The 19470-nt window shown below is 42.2% G+C and overlaps 1 protein-coding gene across 6 annotated transcripts in view; it reads left to right on the top strand.

The window, feature by feature from the left end:
• The window catches only part of HEG1 (heart development protein with EGF like domains 1), an 82713-nt gene that overhangs the window by 46864 nt on the left and 16379 nt on the right, over positions 1-19470 (top strand). For all 6 annotated transcript variants that reach the window (XM_034785107.1, XM_034785110.1, XM_034785105.1 and 3 more), the window contains 8 exons: positions 507-839; positions 2241-3659; positions 7605-7721; positions 8389-8508; positions 11606-11700; positions 14529-14587; positions 15392-15552; positions 18415-18549. In XM_034785107.1, coding sequence (XP_034640998.1) covers positions 507-839; positions 2241-3659; positions 7605-7721; positions 8389-8508; positions 11606-11700; positions 14529-14587; positions 15392-15552; positions 18415-18549 — 2439 coding nt within the window. The remainder of the gene's footprint in view (positions 1-506; positions 840-2240; positions 3660-7604; positions 7722-8388; positions 8509-11605; positions 11701-14528; positions 14588-15391; positions 15553-18414; positions 18550-19470) is intronic.

Here is a 19470-nt window from a genome sequence, read left to right as displayed (position 1 = left end):
CTCCCCAATGTGGGTTATGCATATTGTTATCGCTAACAAATTCAAAGCCACTGTAGTTGCCAGGCACAATATTTGTAAGCAGTAATGATTCTCTTCAATGAGATCACCTACACAGCATTTGGTATTTAACAGTGACCAACGGTGTAGGAAAGTGGACCACATCTTCTTAGTGTAGGAGACTGTTCACTTCCTGTCTAGTCCAGTTCATACAAGTAATTCTAATGCATCATTCCAACTCCACTGACACACATTGTGTCAATACCTTTCATCCTTAGAAAGTCCCTCTTATAAAGGTTTCCATCAATAGAAATTATATATTTTTTTTAAATACTCGGTGATTCATTTGTAAAAAGTGTTTATAAACCAAATTAATCCCATGCATAGCTCCATTTAAGTTGCTGGAGTTATTTGGCCCTGTATTTCAGGGTAAAATTATTATAGAACTCACAATTTCATTCTGATTTGTGCATATAAAATTTAATTTCCACCTTTTAATCCCATTACAGCCGTTGGAAGTAACCATCAGTCTCTTAGCAGCTCAAACACCGAAAAAAGTCCTTATACTGACAGTATGTACAGTTCAGCTACGTTAACCGGAGGTGGAGAAAGGACGTCACAATCTCTGACAAATAGCACATCTACCCATACAACAGAAAGCTCCACTTCGTATACAGAAATTGCCAATTCCTCAGAATTAATTCTGTCACCTTCAATGGCAGAGACTAGAGGGACGAGTATGTCAGCAAATGATATGGATTTCACTGGGTCTTCAACTGAGACTTTCTTTATACGTTCTTCCAAGATACCAACTGACTCTTCTTTCCAAAATGATCCTTCAAGTAAGTGGTTTGTGTGTATGTTACCTTGAGAATGCCAGTTTTATATACAAAATCTCACCTGTGCATTAAATACTTTCCATGTGTGCAGACAGATGGTGGTCCCATATACCCATGTGCTATTTAAAATAACCAAATCAAAGCCACGCTCATACGTTCTGGGGAATCTTTCCAAAGGGGTAGACATCAAGCCAACTAGGATTATTAACATTGAAACTGTGCTTCTTGACTGGCTAGTATTAGTAGAAATCTGATAGATTTCTACTAATACTAGCCAATACTAATACTAATGCTATTCTACCTTTTTTTTAATGGGTGGTATTTTCAAAAGTGCTCCTTGTTGGCCTAACTCAGTTCCCAATGAAGCCAATGGGAGCTTTCAGTAGGAGCAGAATTAGGCCAATTCAGAAGGACTTTTGAAAATCCCATCCTATATTTCTAAGGACATTGTCAAATTCACTGAAATTCACTACACACACACTCTTCCAACGATTAACTGTAAAATAAATGTTAATATTCTGTGTCATCCACGGCTAACTTTTCAAAGAGACGTGTTGTACTTTCAAGGGTTCCTGATTATAAAGTCTTTGATCAATGAATTTTTATAAGACATTATTTTATTTTATACACACTAACATAGAACATGTCCTTGAAAGTAATTTCTTCCGATGGAGGCATGAGAATTCTTCTGTGCAAAAACAGATTAAAAAAAGACTGGTTTTACTTAATTTGGAATGGAGGAAGAGAGTGAGAGGATAAGGTCATTCTGAATGATCTAGAGGACAAATGGACTTTACTATTTACCCTTTCACGAAGTACAAGAAGAGGACACAGTAATCAATCACGTGAAAAGGCAAAAAGCAACAGAGGGTCCTGTGGCACCTTTAAGACTAACAGAAGTATTGGGAGCATAAGCTTTCGTGGGTAAGAACCTAACTTCTTCAGATGGCATCTGAAGAAGTTAGGTTCTTACCCACGAAAGCTTATGCTCCCAATACTTCTGTTAGTCTTAAAGGTGCCACAGGACCCTCTGTTGCTTTTTACAGATTCAGACTAACATGGCTACCCCTCTGATATGTGAAAAGGCAACACATTGAAAAGAGATAAAAATACTTATTGGTGAACATACAGTTCCTGTGTGGGACTCAATGCTGCAAGAGTTTGAGGTTAACATTTCAGAAGGTGTTAAAAATTCCATTATAGTCATAAGTACATAGTTACATTTGCAAAAGCATTGCACTCAAGCTAGTTTTCACTTGCAAATAACATCCTTACAAACTGATGGACTGGATGGACCAATACACAGACTAGTAAATTTTATGTATCAGACATATAATTTCAGTAAAATGCCAAAATATTTTGATATATATTACTGTCATGTTACTTTTTTTTCTTCTATTCCAGGCATTGCAAGTAGCCATCAACCAGTTAGCAGCATCGACACTGAGAAAAGGACCTCTGTTTCTCGCACTGACAGCATGTACATTCAAACCACATTCAGTAGAGGCGGAGACAGGACGTTACTGTCTATATCAAATAACAGCACCTCTGCCGAATCATCAGAAAGTTCCACTTTTTATGCAGAAATTTCCAACTCTTCAGATTTAGCACAATCCTCATCTTTTATGGCTCAGAGCAGAGGAAGTAACGTATCATCAACTGACGGGGATTTAATTGCTCCATCTACAGAGCCTTTGCTTGTACATTCTTCCAAAATGCCAACTTACTCTTCTACAGTCATTGTACAAAATGCAACTCTGTTTTTCACTGGCACTGAATCGTCGCCAACTGGCAGCTCATCATTATCTTCATCAGTATTTCCATCCTCTTCCTCGGTGTCATCATTACATCACTTGCTTTCATCAACGCCATCGCCACCTCATTCATTTGCATCATCAGAGTCATCTCCACCATCCTCTTCATCGGTGATACCATCATCGTCACTCCCACCACCATCTTTGTCGTCATCTTTATCCACCTCCTCGTCAGTTGAATCATTTCCTTTATTACCATCCTTATTACCTTCATTTTCTTCAGCATCTTCACCATCACACGCTGGTGACAGTTTTCAAACCAGCAGGTCCATGGTTACATCAGGAGGGACAGACACAATGGAGCCATCGACTGCTGTGTTCTCTGGAAGTACACCCAGACAGTACAGCAATCACAGCAGACCACACCAGTTGAAAGAGAGCACTAGTTTCAAAACCACAGGACCACTTCCTCTTCAGACTGAACCTATGGAACAGCTCAGCAGTCGCTCTTCATCCACATCAGCTTCTGCACTTGTAACAGCGAGCTCTGCAGGAGGAACCTTCACTTCCAGTGGGGACCATTTTGAAAAGACAACTTTGCTTCTGACAACAGCTGCTCCAAGTCTGAGCAAGGATACCCAACACACTGAGATGGCAAAAGCATCGACCAGTATCTTGCCAAATACGACAAGTCAAAGGGATGTGTTCCCTGCAGCGGAATTAACAACAGGGAAAACAGTTACACTGTCAACAGACATGACTTTTGGACCACAGCATTCTGTGCCAACTACAGATCATTCTATTACTACGAAAACTCGCAGAGTTCAAACTGCTGCTACCACGACACTGGCCTACGTAACTGGAGTAACTACAAAATCAATGGAAACTAGCACTGCAACTAGCATTAAAATCACCGAAGAAAATATCCCAGCTACACATCCTTCCAAAACATCTTCCTCGAGCAAAACCACTGCAGGGTTTTCCACCACTTCAGCAGCAGCTACCAAACCAACTACTGTTGCTCTGTTCAGTCGCACAAGGGCATTAGTAACTACTTCTCATACAACAGGTAAAACAGCTAAAAGGTTGCCCAGAAACATTGGGTATGTAGAAAGAATAGAACATCAGACATAGCTTATATAAAAACCTTTGAGGATATGAGTTAGTCTTAATTCTAGGTATTTTTAAGCATTTGAAACAAAAGGAGAGAGTTTAATACATTCCCCAGTTGAAAAATGCAGAAAATTTTGGTGGAAATTTTACCAAAAGTTAATTAAAATTCAAAAACCGTCGACCAGCTCTCCTTGTACATTTAGAATTAACAATTTCTTTATTTCTCATTAAAAATAGATACATATAAATATATGTCGTGTTAATGAGGAAAGACAGTTGGCCAGCATTAGTATTTGCATTGGAGCTTGTCCTGTTATTACAACCTATGATCATTTTCTCTCTCTCTGTATATATAATCTCCCTCAAAAGGGCCTGTCATAAGAACAAAAAAATGGCTGTCCTGGGTTAGACCAATAATCTGTCTAGCCCAGCATCCTGTCTTCTGACAGTGGCTGGTGCCAGATGCTTCAGAGGGAATGAACAGAACAGGGCAATTATTGAGTGATCCATCCCCTGTCATCCACTACCAGCTTCTGGCAGTCTGAGGCTTAGAGACACCCTGAGCACATGGTTGTGTCCCTGACCATCTTGGCTAATAGCCATTGATGGACCTATCCTACATGAGTTCTTTTTTGAACCCAGTTATACTTCTGGCCTTCACAACATCCCCTAGCACCAAGTTCCACAAATTAACTATGTGTTGTGTGAACAAGGACTTACGTTAGTTTTAACTTTGCTGCTTATTAATTTCTTCGTCTGAGCCTTGGTTCTTGTGTCATGTGAAGGAATAAATAACACTTCCTCCACACCATTCATGATTTTATAAACCTCTATTATAGCCCCACCTCAGTTGTCTCTTTTCTAAGATGGACACTCCCAGTCTTTGTAATCTCTCCTCAGACGGAAGCTGTTCCATACGCCTAATCATTTTTGTTGCCCGTCTCTGTACTTTTTCCAGTTCTAATATATCTTTTTTGAGATGGGGCGACCAGAACTTCACACAGTATTCGAGGTGTGGGTGTACCCTGAATGTATATAGTGACATTTCCGTCTTCTTATCTATCCCTTTCCTAATGGTTCCTAACTTTCTGTTAGCTTTTTTGGCTGCTGCACAGACATTTTCAGAGAACTACACACAGTGACTCCACGTCTCTTTCTTGAGTGGTAACAGCTCCGTTAGACCCCATCGTTTTGTGTGTATAGTTAGGGTTATGTTTTCCAATGTGCATTATTTTGCATTTGTCACTTCTTTTGTTAGCGAAAGTCTAGGCCACATTCTGTATCCTTGCTGAATCTATTACCACAGTCATTATTACATTTTATATTTTGAAGAAAAGTAGGGAAAAGCGTTAAGCACAAGTTCCAGTTTTGCCTTTTGTCGTAGCCAGTTATGTGTTAAGAACATGGAACTAGATTGATATTAGAAGCAGAAACTTTGGCAGAAACTCCACTTCATAAAACAAGAATACATAATTTGGCAGAAGCAGGCATCTTCACACTTGGCTAAGGGAAAACTCTTTCTAGGAGTGAACTGGAATGGTGACTCATGTACTTATCCTTAAGGGACTAAGGGGGTTGAGGAAAGGTAGCTGTGGCTAGGTCATCAGCACACTGGGAGGAGTGCGTGAAGGACTTTATATAACAAAAACCCAAGGGCGTCAGTTAGTCTAGTCTCCTTATCTTCTCAATTAAATATATTCAGTACAGTTTTTATCTGAATGGAAATATAATCCATAATTAAAGCCCCTGGAGCTGAAAACACTTGCTACACAGGGTAGTGTTTACTGACTTCAGTCATCCTTTTAACATCAGTAGGACTACATAAAATAGAAAGCATTACAGCCAGTAATAAGTGTTTACAGGACTGGACTCTATGACTGAATATTTTTATTGCAGATTGTATTTAAGTATATTGGGAATAGTGACATGGGTTAATGCATTTTACGTGAGAATCTAATTTAATGTAGCCTCTTTTTATTGAGTGATTCGTGTTTTGTTACTTTATTATTTTTTTAAAAGTCAGGTTTTGACGTTTACTGTAAAGAGGAAATCCTTTTGGTGACCTGGACTTAACACTTTGTACTGTGGATTTAATAATGCTCTGTATTTTTGTAATGCCTTCCGAACTGCTTTAGAAATGTGAAGGAATTAATAGCCCAATTCTGCTTGCCTTCCTCATGCAAGCAATCCCATTGATTTCAGTGAGAATACACACAGGAATATGAGTTTTGGGGTGGAGTCCCGTGCGTATCTCATCACTGTTAGAGCTGGTTGACATTTTTTGAATTTCAAGATTTTAACAGTATTCCAAATCTTGATATTAAAAAAAAAAAAGAGAGAGAATTTCCGTGTTTTCACAATTTCTTCCCCCCACCATGTTTCAAAATGTTGACAAATTCATATTTAAAAAAATAAGGTATAAAGACTTAAAAGCGTCCATGCAATTCCACACACCCTTCCTTCCCCTCCCCCCCCCACTGTTTTTGGTAATCAGTTTCCTCCCCATATTACAACAGGAAAACTGAAATACAGAGAAGTACCTTTTGGCTACTTAATTTTTGGGTGCCCTATTTGAGACCCCTTAGCCCTGCTTTTCAGAGGTGCTGAACACCCATAACTCTGGTCAGGTGAAGTCACCAGGGTAAGCGCCCAGCAACTCTGAAAAATCAGTTTGTCTCAGGCTGGATACCGAAAATCAGTGGCCATTTTTGAAATGTTTGGCCTCCGTGACCTGTCTGAGGCCACACAGTAAGTTTGCAGCAGTGCCAGCAACAGCACACGGGAGTTCCTGAATTCTGTATTTTAACCATAAAACCATCCTTCCAGCCTTTGTGAATTACACTGCGCAGTAATAACCACAAAACAAATCTGAGTGACATGTGCCACCTAATTTGTCTTGTAATCCAATGTAATCAACAAACAAGCCAACCCCTCTGGCTACGTTCTGCACTTGGACATGTGCATAATTTATATTCCTGCTAATGAGAATAACACATGCGTCATGAAGAGCATTTCCAGACATGGCAGAAAAGGGGGTGTTCTTTTTAAAAGGGGTGAGAATCCAATGCTTTTTCCCATAAGGATTTGAATGTTCAGTTGTACGGCATGTAGGGTTACCATACGTCCGGTTTTTCCCGGACATGTCCAGCTTTTTGGTAATCAAACCCCCGTCCGGGGGGAGTTTCCAATAAGCCGAACATGTCCGAGAAAAATACTCCCTGGCTTACCTTAGAGCGGGCGCCGGGGGCTGCTGTGCTCCCTGACTCCTGGGCTCTGTAAGAGCCGAGCTGCCCGAGCGCTACTGGCTTCGGGCAGCCCCCATGCCTCTGGACCCTGCACCCCCGGCCTGGCACTTCCCCTCCCGGGCTCCGGCATGGGGGCTGCCCGAAGCCGGTAGCGCTCAGGCATCTCGGCGCTTACAGAGCCCAGGAGTTCAGGGAGCACAGCAGCCGTTGGAGCCTGGGAGGGGAAGTGCCCGGCCGGGGGCGCAGGGTCCGGAGACATGGGGGCTGCCCGAAGCCCGAGCGCTACCGGCTTCACGGTTTGCTGGGCAGCCTCCAGACCCTGCGCCCCCGGCTGGGCGCTTCCCCTCCCAGGCTCCGTGAAGCTGGTAGCGCTCGGGCAGCCCATTTCGCATGGCTGGGAGGGAGGAGGGGGAATTCAGGGCGCTCAGGGGAGGGGGCGGAGTTAGGGCGGGGACTTTGGAAAAGGGGCGGAGTTGGGCGTGGAAGGGGTGGAGCCGGGGTGGGAAAGGGATGGGGCCAGGGCCCCGTGGAGTGTCCTCTTATTTTATTTTTTAAATATGGTAACCCTAACGGCATGCCAAGCACCGGAAAATAGACAAAACTACAGTCATGCTAGTCAAGCCAGGAATTAATCCCCCAAATGTCTTATTTCACAGTCAATGTCTGCACCACAAACCCTTGTCTGCATGATGGAAAATGTGTTATTAATGGTGTTATGGGCAAATATCAGTGCAAGTGTTCACCAGCCTGGCAAGGAGAAGACTGCAGTGAAGGTAAAGGACAGTATTGCAGCCAATGGCCCCTCTGTCTTATCATAGAATATCTGGGTTGGAAGGGACCTCAGGAGATCATCTAGTCTAACCTCTGGCTCAAAGCAGGACCAGTTCCCAGACAGATTTTTGCCCTAGATCCCTAAGTGGCTCCCTCAAGGATTGAGTTCACAACCCTGGGTTTAGCAGGCCAATGCTCAAACCACTGAACTATCCCTCCCCAATTCAAGCACCATCAAATAAATCAATCTGCATTGCCTGAATGATAGCAGTTTGTAGAAATAGGCCATGATCCTAGTGGCTAGAGTACCAGTGTGGAACTCAGAAGACCTGGGTTCTGTTTCGGGTTCTGCCACTAGCCTGTTGAGTGACCTTGGGCAAGTTCCTTCACCTTCACTTTGAGATCTACTGATAAAAAGTGATTGATAAGAGCTAGGCATTATTATTCACAGGGGCTGAAGCAAAGTCAGTAAAACTACTGAACGAGAATGGGAAAGCTGTTTGCATTTATTCACTCAACTCCAGTAGGATAATCAAGAACAGGATAAATAATAAGTGGTAACGATGCAGTGAGTCATACAGCAATACACAGAGGGTCTTCTAGTTCTACTGCCAAGGATTCCTTGTAATTCTGTGATTCTACTGGCTGTTGTTTTCTCCCTTGTTTCAGATGTGGATGAATGTCTTTCTAATCCATGCCCAGATTTGGCCACATGTAATAATACTCAGGGCTCCTATGTCTGCAAATGTCCTCTTGGATACCGGCTAGAAAAAGGAAAATGCAATTTAGGTAAGAGAATTGCACTGCAAAAAAAAAAAAAAAGAAAGAAAAGAAAGAAATACACGGTTAAAAATAAAAATCTAAGACAGAAATAAAACCAGGGATCAGACAAATCCTTTCCTTTAAAATTCAGCTACCGATGGTTGGTTTCCATTAGCATAATTGCCTTTTATTGTCTATACCGATATGTAGTCTACTGTATTTTGTGGTGAAATGTCCTGGGGATTTAGTAATATTTAAAGATTTCCTCCACTTTTGTAAAGCTATAGAAACAGCATGTTTCAAATAATGGTTACAGGTTTATTTGTATTTTAAGGACAGAAAATCCAGATTTTTTTAATGAATTCTAACAATCCAAAAGATTTCCACAAAATACTTAGATCCCACTCCTACAAAAACTTAGGCACATGTTAGTAGGGCCATTGTGTAACTTGACTTTAGTTGGACTAATCATGTACATAAAGTTAAGCAACTGTGTAAGTCTTTGTAGGAACAAGGCCTTATTTTGTAGCTTTCGTTTAGCATATAGCACAATTATTCAATACCCAAGTTCCATCACCTCTATATGCAAGATGACTCCGAATTTCAGGCTTTTCTCATGACCCATTGTAGAAGTGACTTTGTTTTACAAGACTTTACTGTGAGCCACGATCTGAAAGAATTACAAATGTGAAAAAGTGCTATTGAATCATGTCTGAGGTATTAATGAAGGGCATTTTTAAGATGGACTGCTAGGATAGCAAATGATTTGATTTATTTTACACTAAGAAAAGGGCAGATTATATAAACACCGTGAATCTAATTCTCCTTTTATTATGACAGTGTAAATCAGGAGCCAGAGAAGTCAATGAGGTTTCTCTGGTACAAAACTTGCTGTGAGAGGAGCACCTGGCCTCTGTGTGTAGCCTGAAGGCATGAAAGGATTGGAGGCTTTCTAATGTTATCAGCAACTGTATTTGTCTTTTGGATGAGATATAAAGCTGAAGCTGTGATCTCCCATTTTCACTGACAATCTCATGACATTTAATAGAAGATTTAGGGATAGAATCTATTCTGCTATTCTGACCAAATTCCAACTTGGGTTATTAGTTTCTGCCCCCAGGCTTATATAAATCTAGGTAGGCAAGAGTGCTTTTAACTCTAAACTGTACCTCATCTCAAAGGGCATCATGCATTTCAGTCCCAAAGTTACTTAAATCCCACACAAATTTGACATCTCTTCTCTCGTATTGTTGAAAATTAAATATTGCCAACCCCAAGCCTTCAAAACTCATGAGTCAGGCGCCCCCAAAATCAAGACATTAGTTTAAAAATCATAAGATTTAAAAAAAAACAAATAGATTTTGAATGATTTTTATTTGCCTTCTAGTTTTTGAGTCTTGAGGTTTGTAGCAGGATGGTCCGATGACCAGTTGTCCTAGTGGTCAGGTCGTGGTATTATGGTTTCTGCCAGCCTAGTCAACCCAGAGGGGCCCTGGCTGCAGCCTCAATCACTTGTGTGTACTCAGATTGCTTTCTCAGAGGTTCTAGCACTACAGAGGACTGGGGGAGTGGGCATGGTAGGGGGATCTGGGCCCACCCGTTCCACTGGGTCTTGACCCAGTACCCTAGGGGTTTATCAAAGCATTTGGCCCAGTATTGAGCTACCCCAAATTATATTTTCCCCTGGGTCACTTCCTACCAGTCTGGAGCTATTCCAGTTGGAACATGGTCGCTGGCTTAAGAGACACTCTTCAGTCTCTTAGTGTCCTGTTGAAGCAAATCTCTTTTAGGGCTTTCAGCTCCCCAAAAGTGGGGGGCGGGGGGAGGTCAAAATACCTGCTTCTAGAGCAGCCTTCACAAAGCTGTGGCCACTCCTGACACAGCTCTCAGCTTCAGTCTTGCTTCCTTGGGGGAGCTTGCAGCTCCCTCCCCACTTCCCTGAGCTACCAGTGTATCTGCTGTGGGAACATGCTGTGCATGTAGGCAGGGCCCATCCCTTAGCTCAATATTGCTCCACTCCCAGCAAGCTTCAGTGTGGGGCCTGTGGACCCCATCACAACTTTACACCTGGTCACATTTTCAAGCTTTTCTCTACACTGACGAGGGCTAAAAAATTACTAAAAAAAAAAAAAAAAGTTGAGGTTCTCACCTAATCACATGCCTCCAGTAGCTGAGGCTTTAAGAAAACCACCAAATATGGCGAAACATACCAGAAAATCATGAGAGTTGGCCACACTGAAGTTATTCAAATCAGAAATAAAGACTCTTGTAACTGGGGTTACAGAAAGAGTTATTTACACTGGAGGAATGAATCCCACAATATTTAAAGTTTCCCGCATTAACAGTGTTTTTGTGTCCCTCCTTTGGAGTCTCTGTCACCCATTGCACTCCATATTTGGGCCATGGCAGGTTGTGTGGTGTGCTGCTCTTTCTGAGCCTACAGCAACTTCACCTCAACAGCTGTATGCAATTTTGGGCACCACAACATAGGAAGGATTTGGAAAAAATTAAAAAAAAAAACCTCCAGCAAGATCAAGATACGCGATGCAAAGAACGGAAGATTAGAAATGGAATGAGTAAAATATATACAGTATAAAAAGAGACTTGGTGGAGGGGGGAAAGGCAGATAATCTTGGTCTATCAAGACCTTCAGAACAACCATATAAATGTCCCTATAGAGACAGAGAGATTATATTGTATATAGTACAAAAATTATTGCACCCAGCAAAACATAGTTACCTCTCTGGCGGAATGCAGACTGATTAACAGCAAGTAGTACCACTGCACATCAGGTTAGGACAGGAAATGAAAAAGAACAGCTCTCTCTTCAATTTAAGCTACAGGAGTATTCAGTTAGATTACCTATAACTATCTGAGCTGGAATTTAGCTAGGACATGGGGGCTGACTCACAATCTCTTGTGAAGAATCCCGTGGGATCTGTGCTTTTTAGTGGTAAACTCATTCATAGGTTTTCCATTGCTATAGCCCTTGCAGTTTTCAACCAGGCTAACCCCTGTCTAGCTCATGGGACATGATAAGATCGCAGCGTGGGGTATCAAAGCTTTGTATTGCATTGTATGCATTGCATGCATTGTAGCTAACAGGCTTTGTTTTTAATTTTAGTAAGAACATTTGTTGATCAAGTTGCACTGAAACTGAACACTACTCATGGGAAGTATTCTGAACTCCCTCGAATTGAAGATGAAATAATAACAATGGTAAGTGTCCTCTCTAGAACAGTGGTTTCCAAACTTTTTTGATTGCGCACCCCATCAGTAAAAAATTTTTGAGCATGCACCCCCGGCCGAAGCAAAAAAAAAAAAACCGCTCGGACTCTCGGCCAAACTGCCGAGGGAGGGGGGGAAAAAAGTGGCGCTACTCCGGCAGCACTCTTCCAGCCGCGCACCCCAAAGGATCCTCTTGCGCACCCCCTTGGGTGCGCGCACCCCACTTTGGAGACCACTGCTCTAAAACATTAACAAATGCTGCTACGTGTAAATTTCATCCAGCATCGTCATGATCTGTGCAACAAAGCACAAGATACAGAGACTCTAAATCATGGGTTTGTCTTTGTACCAATTAAATTTTATGGTTCAGGCATTTCTCATTTACTATGTCATGACCATGTCAGACACTAAGGGCTTTTCCTCAAAGACTGTAAAATATGTTGTAAGCAAGACACAAGAAGTAATTCTTCTGCTCTACTTTGCACTGATTGGGCTTCAGCTGGACTATTGTGTTCAGTTCTGCATGCCACGTTTCAGGAAAGCTTTGGACAAATTGGAGAAAGTCCAGAGAAGAGCAACAAAAATGATGAAAGGTCTAGAAAACATGACCTATGAGGGAAGATTGAAAAAAAGGGTTTGTTTAGTCTGGAGGAAAGAAGACTGAGAGGGGGCATAACAGTCTTCAAGTAAATCTTCCTAACTGTGAGGGTGGTTAAGCACTGGAATAAATTGCCTGGGGAGGTTGTGGAATCTCCATCACTGGAAATTTTTAACAACAGGTTAGACAAACACCTGTCAGGGATGGCCTAAATAACACTTAGTCCTGCCATGAGTCAGGGGACTGGACTAGAAGACCTCTCGAGGTCCCTGCCAGTTCTATGAGTCTGTTATTCCAGTGCTTTGTAACAGACTTTGTGTTTGTGTGGGAAGAAAAAAATGAATCGGCTCTTTGGGGCAAGACTTGTCTTGGGGGGAGGGATAGCTCAGTGGTTTGAGCATTGGTCTGCTAACCCCAGCATTGTGAGTTCAATCCTTGAGGGGGCCACTTAGGGATCTGGGGCAAAATCAGTACTTGGTCCTGCTAGTGAAGGCAGGGGGCTGGATTCAAGGTCCTTTCCAGTTCTAGGAGATAGGATATCTCCATTAATTTTTTTTGTTTGTTTTTTAATTTTTTTATTTATTTGGGGTTTTTTTTGTTCTGTTTGTACAGCACCTAGCTCAGTGGGGTCCTAGTCTACAACTGGAGCTCCTGGTTGCTACCACAATACAAATAAATCATAAGAATGCTGCGTTTGCAGAAGAGTACACATTAGACAAACTGCATATAGCCAAATAATACTGGCTGGTGTTCATGCTATTCCAGTCTAAGATGCCCATCTCTGGGAAGGCAGAAACCACTGTTGATTACCCCCCTGGAGAGCCAGGCTTCACCAGTGAGATATGGGACAAGAAAGAATCACCTCAGCTCTTCCTTCATGCCAGTGGATGGGCTTCTTTAGATGTGGAACTTGAATCATTAGCTGCTTTTTTTCCCCCTTGGCGGAGAGATGGCTTGACCAGGCAGGAAATAAGGATGGATGATTAGGCTGATAATTATATTAAAAGATCTGCACATTTTTTGAATCTTATTTCATCCCCCATCCCATCAATACCTCAATGGAGAGACCCTGCTTCAAGGAGGCTGAGTGAGTTAGACTAAGGCAAAGCTCATTCTGACTAGGCTGGGGCTGCCTATAGGCTTGTATTGAGTACCCTCCCCCTAGTGGTTTGTTGTTGTACTGCAGTTTCCAGTGTAGGGGATATAAAGATCTTTATTGCAGGTTCAGAGGCAAACTCAGGACCAATCATCCTGGATTCCCCCAGTTTCAGCAACAAGTCTCATAAATACCAACCTGGTGCTGAAGTTGCTTGGAAACGATAACTGTGGCTCGGAGTACTCTACAAGCTAGGGTTGGGATTCCCCTGCTGGCGTACACGTACTCCACTACTCACAGCGAGCTAGCACGAGTATCGATAGCAGGGTAGCCGTGGTAGCGCTGGCAGTGGCCGCACGGCGTAGCTGTGCCACGTACGTACCCACCAGTTTCAGGCAGGTTTATACTTGGCACAACTAAGCCGTGCCTCCACGGCAGCTACCGTGGCTACACGGTTATTGAAACTTGCGTAGCTCAGTACAAGCGAGTGCGAGTTTGTGTAGACAAACAGGAGAATCAAACGCCTTGCTCATAGTGGAGAGGTGGCCACGTGTATCATTCATACCAGGGATAGTTCTCTTGCCTACCATGTCTTCATTCTTACCTTCGCACACGTTAGATCAGCTTTTTAGCAGACGTTGGTCACAGCAGTTCACTGGACCTGTTTACCAAGCAAGGCGGCGTGTCTGGTGACATAGCTAAAGCAGCAGGAAGATGGGCTTACAGCCTCCGTGATATTGACTAAACAGACTTAGGAGAAATCAAAATAAATGACTGAGCCTGAGACTCTTTCCTTGAGTGTGGGATTCGGGGGGAGGCGCCTTTGATGATGTGCAGCATCCAAGTGTGTCGTTCTGAATACTGCCTTATGCAGGCCTCTTTCCTCACTGTTTGCTGGCTGGTCCTCACCCTTTGTGCTCACTGCACAGCAGGCCCAGGACAGATGTCCATTTTTACAAACCATAGGACTTTGCTAATGTCCAAAGCTGCACAATGGCGACTTCATCCTTCCCTTGTTGACAATATAAAGGCCCCTCTGTCTCATTGAAATAGGAGGCTGTTGCGAAGGTCAGAGATCCCTGTTTAATTCCCAAACAGTAATAGAATATTCATTCTTTCCTTCAGCTGAACATGTCTCTTTCAACGTTACCTGGCTATTACAACTCAGTGGTTAAAGCTGCAAGGTAAGGAATGGAATACAATGTATGTGTTAGGGATGTATATGTTGGGGAGGACCAACCTCCTTGATCTGAACAGACTAAAACTCTGGGGAAGTTCAGCTCTGGATACAAACTTTGCAGTTGATAATAAGATAGACACAGTGTGGCCTAAGAGGACTCACTCTGGAACTGGGAGCAAGGAACATCTTAGTACTCTGCCCATGACTTGCTTTGTGGCCTTAGGCAAGTCACTTATGGCCTGATTTTCAGAAGTGCTGACCAACCCCAGTTTCCAGTGAAGTCAATGACACCTGTTTTCAAAATCAGATCATTAATATCCCTAAGCCTAACTTTGCCCCTGAAAAATACGAGAAGCTCCTCTCACTGGCTTCATTGTGAATTACTTGTATCCCACTGTGGACAGAATTGGCTCTAGCTTAGTGGTTTGAGCATTAGCCTACTAAACCCAGGGTTGTGAGTTCAATCCTTAAGGGGTCCACTTAGGAATCTGGGGCAAAATCAGTGCTTGGTTCTGCTAGGGAAGGCAGGGGGCTGGACTTGATGACCTTTTGGGGTCTCTTCCAGTTCTATGAGATAGGTATATCTCCATATAAAATAAAAATGTATATGTTTGCCCTGTCTGTAAAGTGGGGGTAATATAAGAGAGGGTTGTTATGGGGACTTAGCTAAAGTTTGACAGTCTTTTCAATATACATCAAGTGTTTTATACATGCTATGTGTTACTGATATTAATAATAGCAATCTGCTGAGGACATATTAACAATGAAATAAAATGCAAAACAGTGATGCATAGTTTTTTTTTGGCAGGGAGTCCAGTTCTGTCCGAGTTTCAGTCCAAACCACCTTTTCTTTAACATCTAACGTGACGCTCCTTGACATTTGTAGAAGTGTACAAAGCTACATCAGTGCTTGCAAAACTCCTGCTGAAACCTGCCAGTTCATCTCCAACCTTACGCTGCTCCACAGAGGTAAATAACATCCGGATTGATCATAATGAAAGTGGAAAGCAATCAGCCTTTTATTTGTTCGTTTGTTCTTAAAGTGACTGTGGCCCTCTAAAAAGTCCCTTTCGAATATTTATCTCATTTAAATGGAAGTCATCTTAAAGCCTCTGCAGCGTAAAAAGAGACTGCAGATTTCAAGCTTTATCTTACTCACATGTGTGAGAAATCTGTCTCTTTGTGAAAACATTACATGGGTGAAAGACATTACACAGCACAGAATTACAGTCATTGTGAATGGTCCTTTCATCTCTGGGGTACGGCATTGAATCCCATCCAGATAAAAAAAAATACAAGACTTATTCTAACCACATGGTTTGAACCTATCAAAATGATTTGAGTGCAGGGCTTAGTGCTGCTAAAAAAGGGGAGGGTGACAGCAAGTGAGGTTTATAGTGAGACAAGCCTTTCCAGTCAATTTGATTATAGCGTTTCTTGGCTGCTATAGTTAATCTGTACCTGCTGGGGGTTGGGTTTTTCTTGGTGCCAGATTCCACTGGTGAAAATGAACGGTATTAAAATGGTTCGAGGCAAAGTAACATTTCTATACAGACCCCTCCACCTGCCAAGGACCAAACATGGGATGCAGTGTGTGACTAAGAACCAAAACATGATTCGTGCAGGAAACTTTAAAATGCTGTTGGATTCCTTCCTTCCACGGACATAGGTTTCCGTAGCCTCCGTTTCATGAGACTGTATTCCTGATGTTACAGTCCAAGTGAGGGGACCCCAAATTTGTGTGCAACACAGGTAGCCTTCAGACTAAAATGAGTGTTATCCCATGAAACGAGGGACATTTGAGAGACAGGTTGCCATTAAAAAAATCTACACCCAGAGCTTTGTGACATAGCTGTAGATGTTTTGCTTTGAGGATGAAAGTTGGCAACATTTAGCCATTTTTCTGAAAGAAAAACAACATTTAAAACAATTTAAAGAAAAATTGGTCTGGCCATTTAAGCTAAATAAACATAAAAATGAGAAAGTTGGGAGTTTTTCACTCCTTTTCTCAGGGGCTATTTTGCTTATCTAATCTGACCTCCTGCATAACACATGCCAAAGCTCTTCACCTGCTAATTCCTGCCGCCAGCCCAATGAAAGTGGTGGCATTAGATTTGATAAGCCAGCTGAGACCAAGTCCAGCGGGTGGCCTCTTCCGCACTTTCATTTTGGGAGGGTTAGTGTCTAACTTCCCATTAAAGATAAACAGAATTGTCGACAGCACAAATTCTTCTGTTACAGAAGTATTAAAAATCAAGCTGACAAATTCAGAAGCGAAGGGAATCGAGAAGAGCTGGGACAGTAAAGAGTTGTGAGCTCCAGTTGGGAGACATAATGTCATAGAAGTTGTAGCAATGATTTATTGTTATCCAAGTTCACCCAACTTGACCCAGCTCTCCTCAGTCAGGCCTGAATCAAAGCCCAGCAAAGCTAATGGAAGCCTTTCTGCAGACTGCAGAGGGCACTGGATCAGGCCTGTAGTTCAGTTATGAATCTTTAGAGGCAGTAAGTAACTCCATTTCTTTTAATTCTTTTATTCTGGCCAACTACATTTCTGTGACTCAGCATTAAGATGACGGGATCCATTTTCATGCTGCTTAATCCTGTGGAGAGGATTTGGGTCTATTACAGTGATCAGATGGTTATTGGGGTTTCCTTGTTCTGCAATCAAATATGTTGCACAGCCTGGTTCAGAATCTGTAAAGGCGCAGAGAACTGGTCTTGGGGAGCGCATTCTTGTACTGCAGAATTCACTCACTAATACCTTGTACTTATATAGCCCTTCTCGTCTTCAAAGTACTTCACAAACATTAATTGCTCATTTTCCTGTGTTGCTGTATTAAAGAGAATGGAAACGAGGCAAGGTTAAGTAATTTGCCCAAGGCCACATAGAGTATGTCTACATTGCAGTTAGACAACTATGGCTGACCCGTGCCAGCTGACTCGGGCTCGCCAAGCTCGGGCTAAGGGGCTGTTTAATTCTGAAACCTGTGGTGTAGTTGTTCGGGCTCGGTTCTGCAGCCCAAGCTCTGGGACCCTCCAATCTCGCAGGGTCCTAGAGCCCAGGCTTCAGCCTGAGCCCCAACGTCTACACCGCAACTAACCAGCCCCTTAGCCTGAGCCGAGGAGCCCAAGTCATCTGGCCCGGGACAGCCACGCGTTTTTAATTGCAGTGTAGACATACCCATAGACTCAAGATTAGAGCTAGGATTAGAATTCATGAGTTTCTAGCTCCTGGTTCTATGCTAAGAGCAGTGGGCCATACCCCTCTCTTTCTCTATTCTCCTAGTTTGGTTTGTTTGTACCAGAAGTGTGGGGAAACTCCATTTTGGCTGAAATTATAACAGTGTTTATGGAGTATGCTGCTGTGGTTCTCCTTAATATATAATACATCTTTACATGTCAGAGGTCTGTCTGTCTGCTAGAGGGCAAAGATGTGAGGGCATTTACACTGGAAGAGCTTTACAGAGTGAAGGATACTCTGTTTCTCTCTAACAGGGATTTAATATTTGTGTCCCTTACTCTGAAAGAAATCATCTAGACCGGAAACAGTTCTTTTTTTAACTGAAGATTTCATACACATTTAGACTGAATATCATGTACAACTTTGTAATGGAGAGAACTGTAAGACTACTGAATTCTTTCAAGGGATTACTAGATTGGACAAAGCACTCAAGAATATATTGCAAGGAACAATGCTGTGTTGGTTGGTAGGAGATAGACCTGATGACTCAGTAGGTCTTTTCCATCTCTAATATCTGTTGATGATCAATGTGCATAACAGTGTATTTACAAGGACATGTGCTGATACTGGTGATGTCTTTATGGTAGTTGGCGGTTTGTGTAAACAGAAGGACCCTGAATGCGACAGAGAAACTTCGGAATGCACCGACCAGGATGGCATTGCAGTCTGTCAGTGCAAGAGTGGATACTTTAAATACAAGAAGATAGATCATTCCTGCAGAGGTATTGTTCTTTTCACAGCCAGGTTTGCTTTGGTTTTTGCTTAATATTTTGTTTCCAGTTGAAATGATTTTCACACATGTGTTCTTTGTATTTCTTTGCATGCTAAGCAGCTCAGTATTATGAATAAATATTAACAGTTTAGATTTCCTCCATTTGGATTTGGTGCTTTACAGTAGAAATTGAAGCTATTCTCTTTCACTACAGTAATCATAATATTATCACTTTCGGGAGCCTGCTGTGCAAGTCAGAAAGATCCGGTGAAAAGAGACAAGGAGTTGGAATGCCAGAGGCAACAGTTCAGTGGCATAGTGCACAGATGACATAGCACACTTTTTTGTGTTGCTCTTTTGTCTGAACTCCAGGGGAAGTAAAGATAATTGTTTTAAATTCACAAGCTGTATTTATGTATCCTTAATATTTTGAAATGACCAAGTAGCTGAGAAGGAGTGTGAATTTATTTGATCTTAAAAAGGATCATAATAGACATTTAAATACAAGAGCCAGTATCTCTTAACTACTGCCTTAGCAGACACAGAGCTATTTCACTACATTTTAAATAAATTAAGGTCAATTTTGCTCCTGTAGTGATCAAAATAAATGTATATAGGTTCAATGGAGCCCATTGCCTGCTTAGACTAGTCACTCCTGTGGTGTGTCGTAAGAAGTCCAGCTTTCTGATCATTAATACACTTATGACTTTGATGGTTATTTTTGTTTCTGGCCGTGATTGCAACATGCTAGATACTGTATAAATGTGTGGGAAGAGTGTCCCTGCTCCAAAGAGCTCACAATCTACAAAAGATGACACCCTCTTCCCCTCTGTGTCTTATGAAGCAGCTAGTTGGTGATTATTCATGTTTTGACAATATCACAATTTGTAAGAGACCACACGGGCATTGGATTGGGACGTAGGAGTCCTGG

The sequence above is a fragment of the Trachemys scripta genome, chromosome 11 (assembly GCF_013100865.1).
Source record: "Trachemys scripta elegans isolate TJP31775 chromosome 11, CAS_Tse_1.0, whole genome shotgun sequence".
NCBI lineage: Eukaryota > Metazoa > Chordata > Testudines > Emydidae > Trachemys > Trachemys scripta.
The sequence above is the reverse complement of the archived record's forward strand: the minus strand, read 5'-3'. Positions and strand labels throughout refer to the sequence as shown.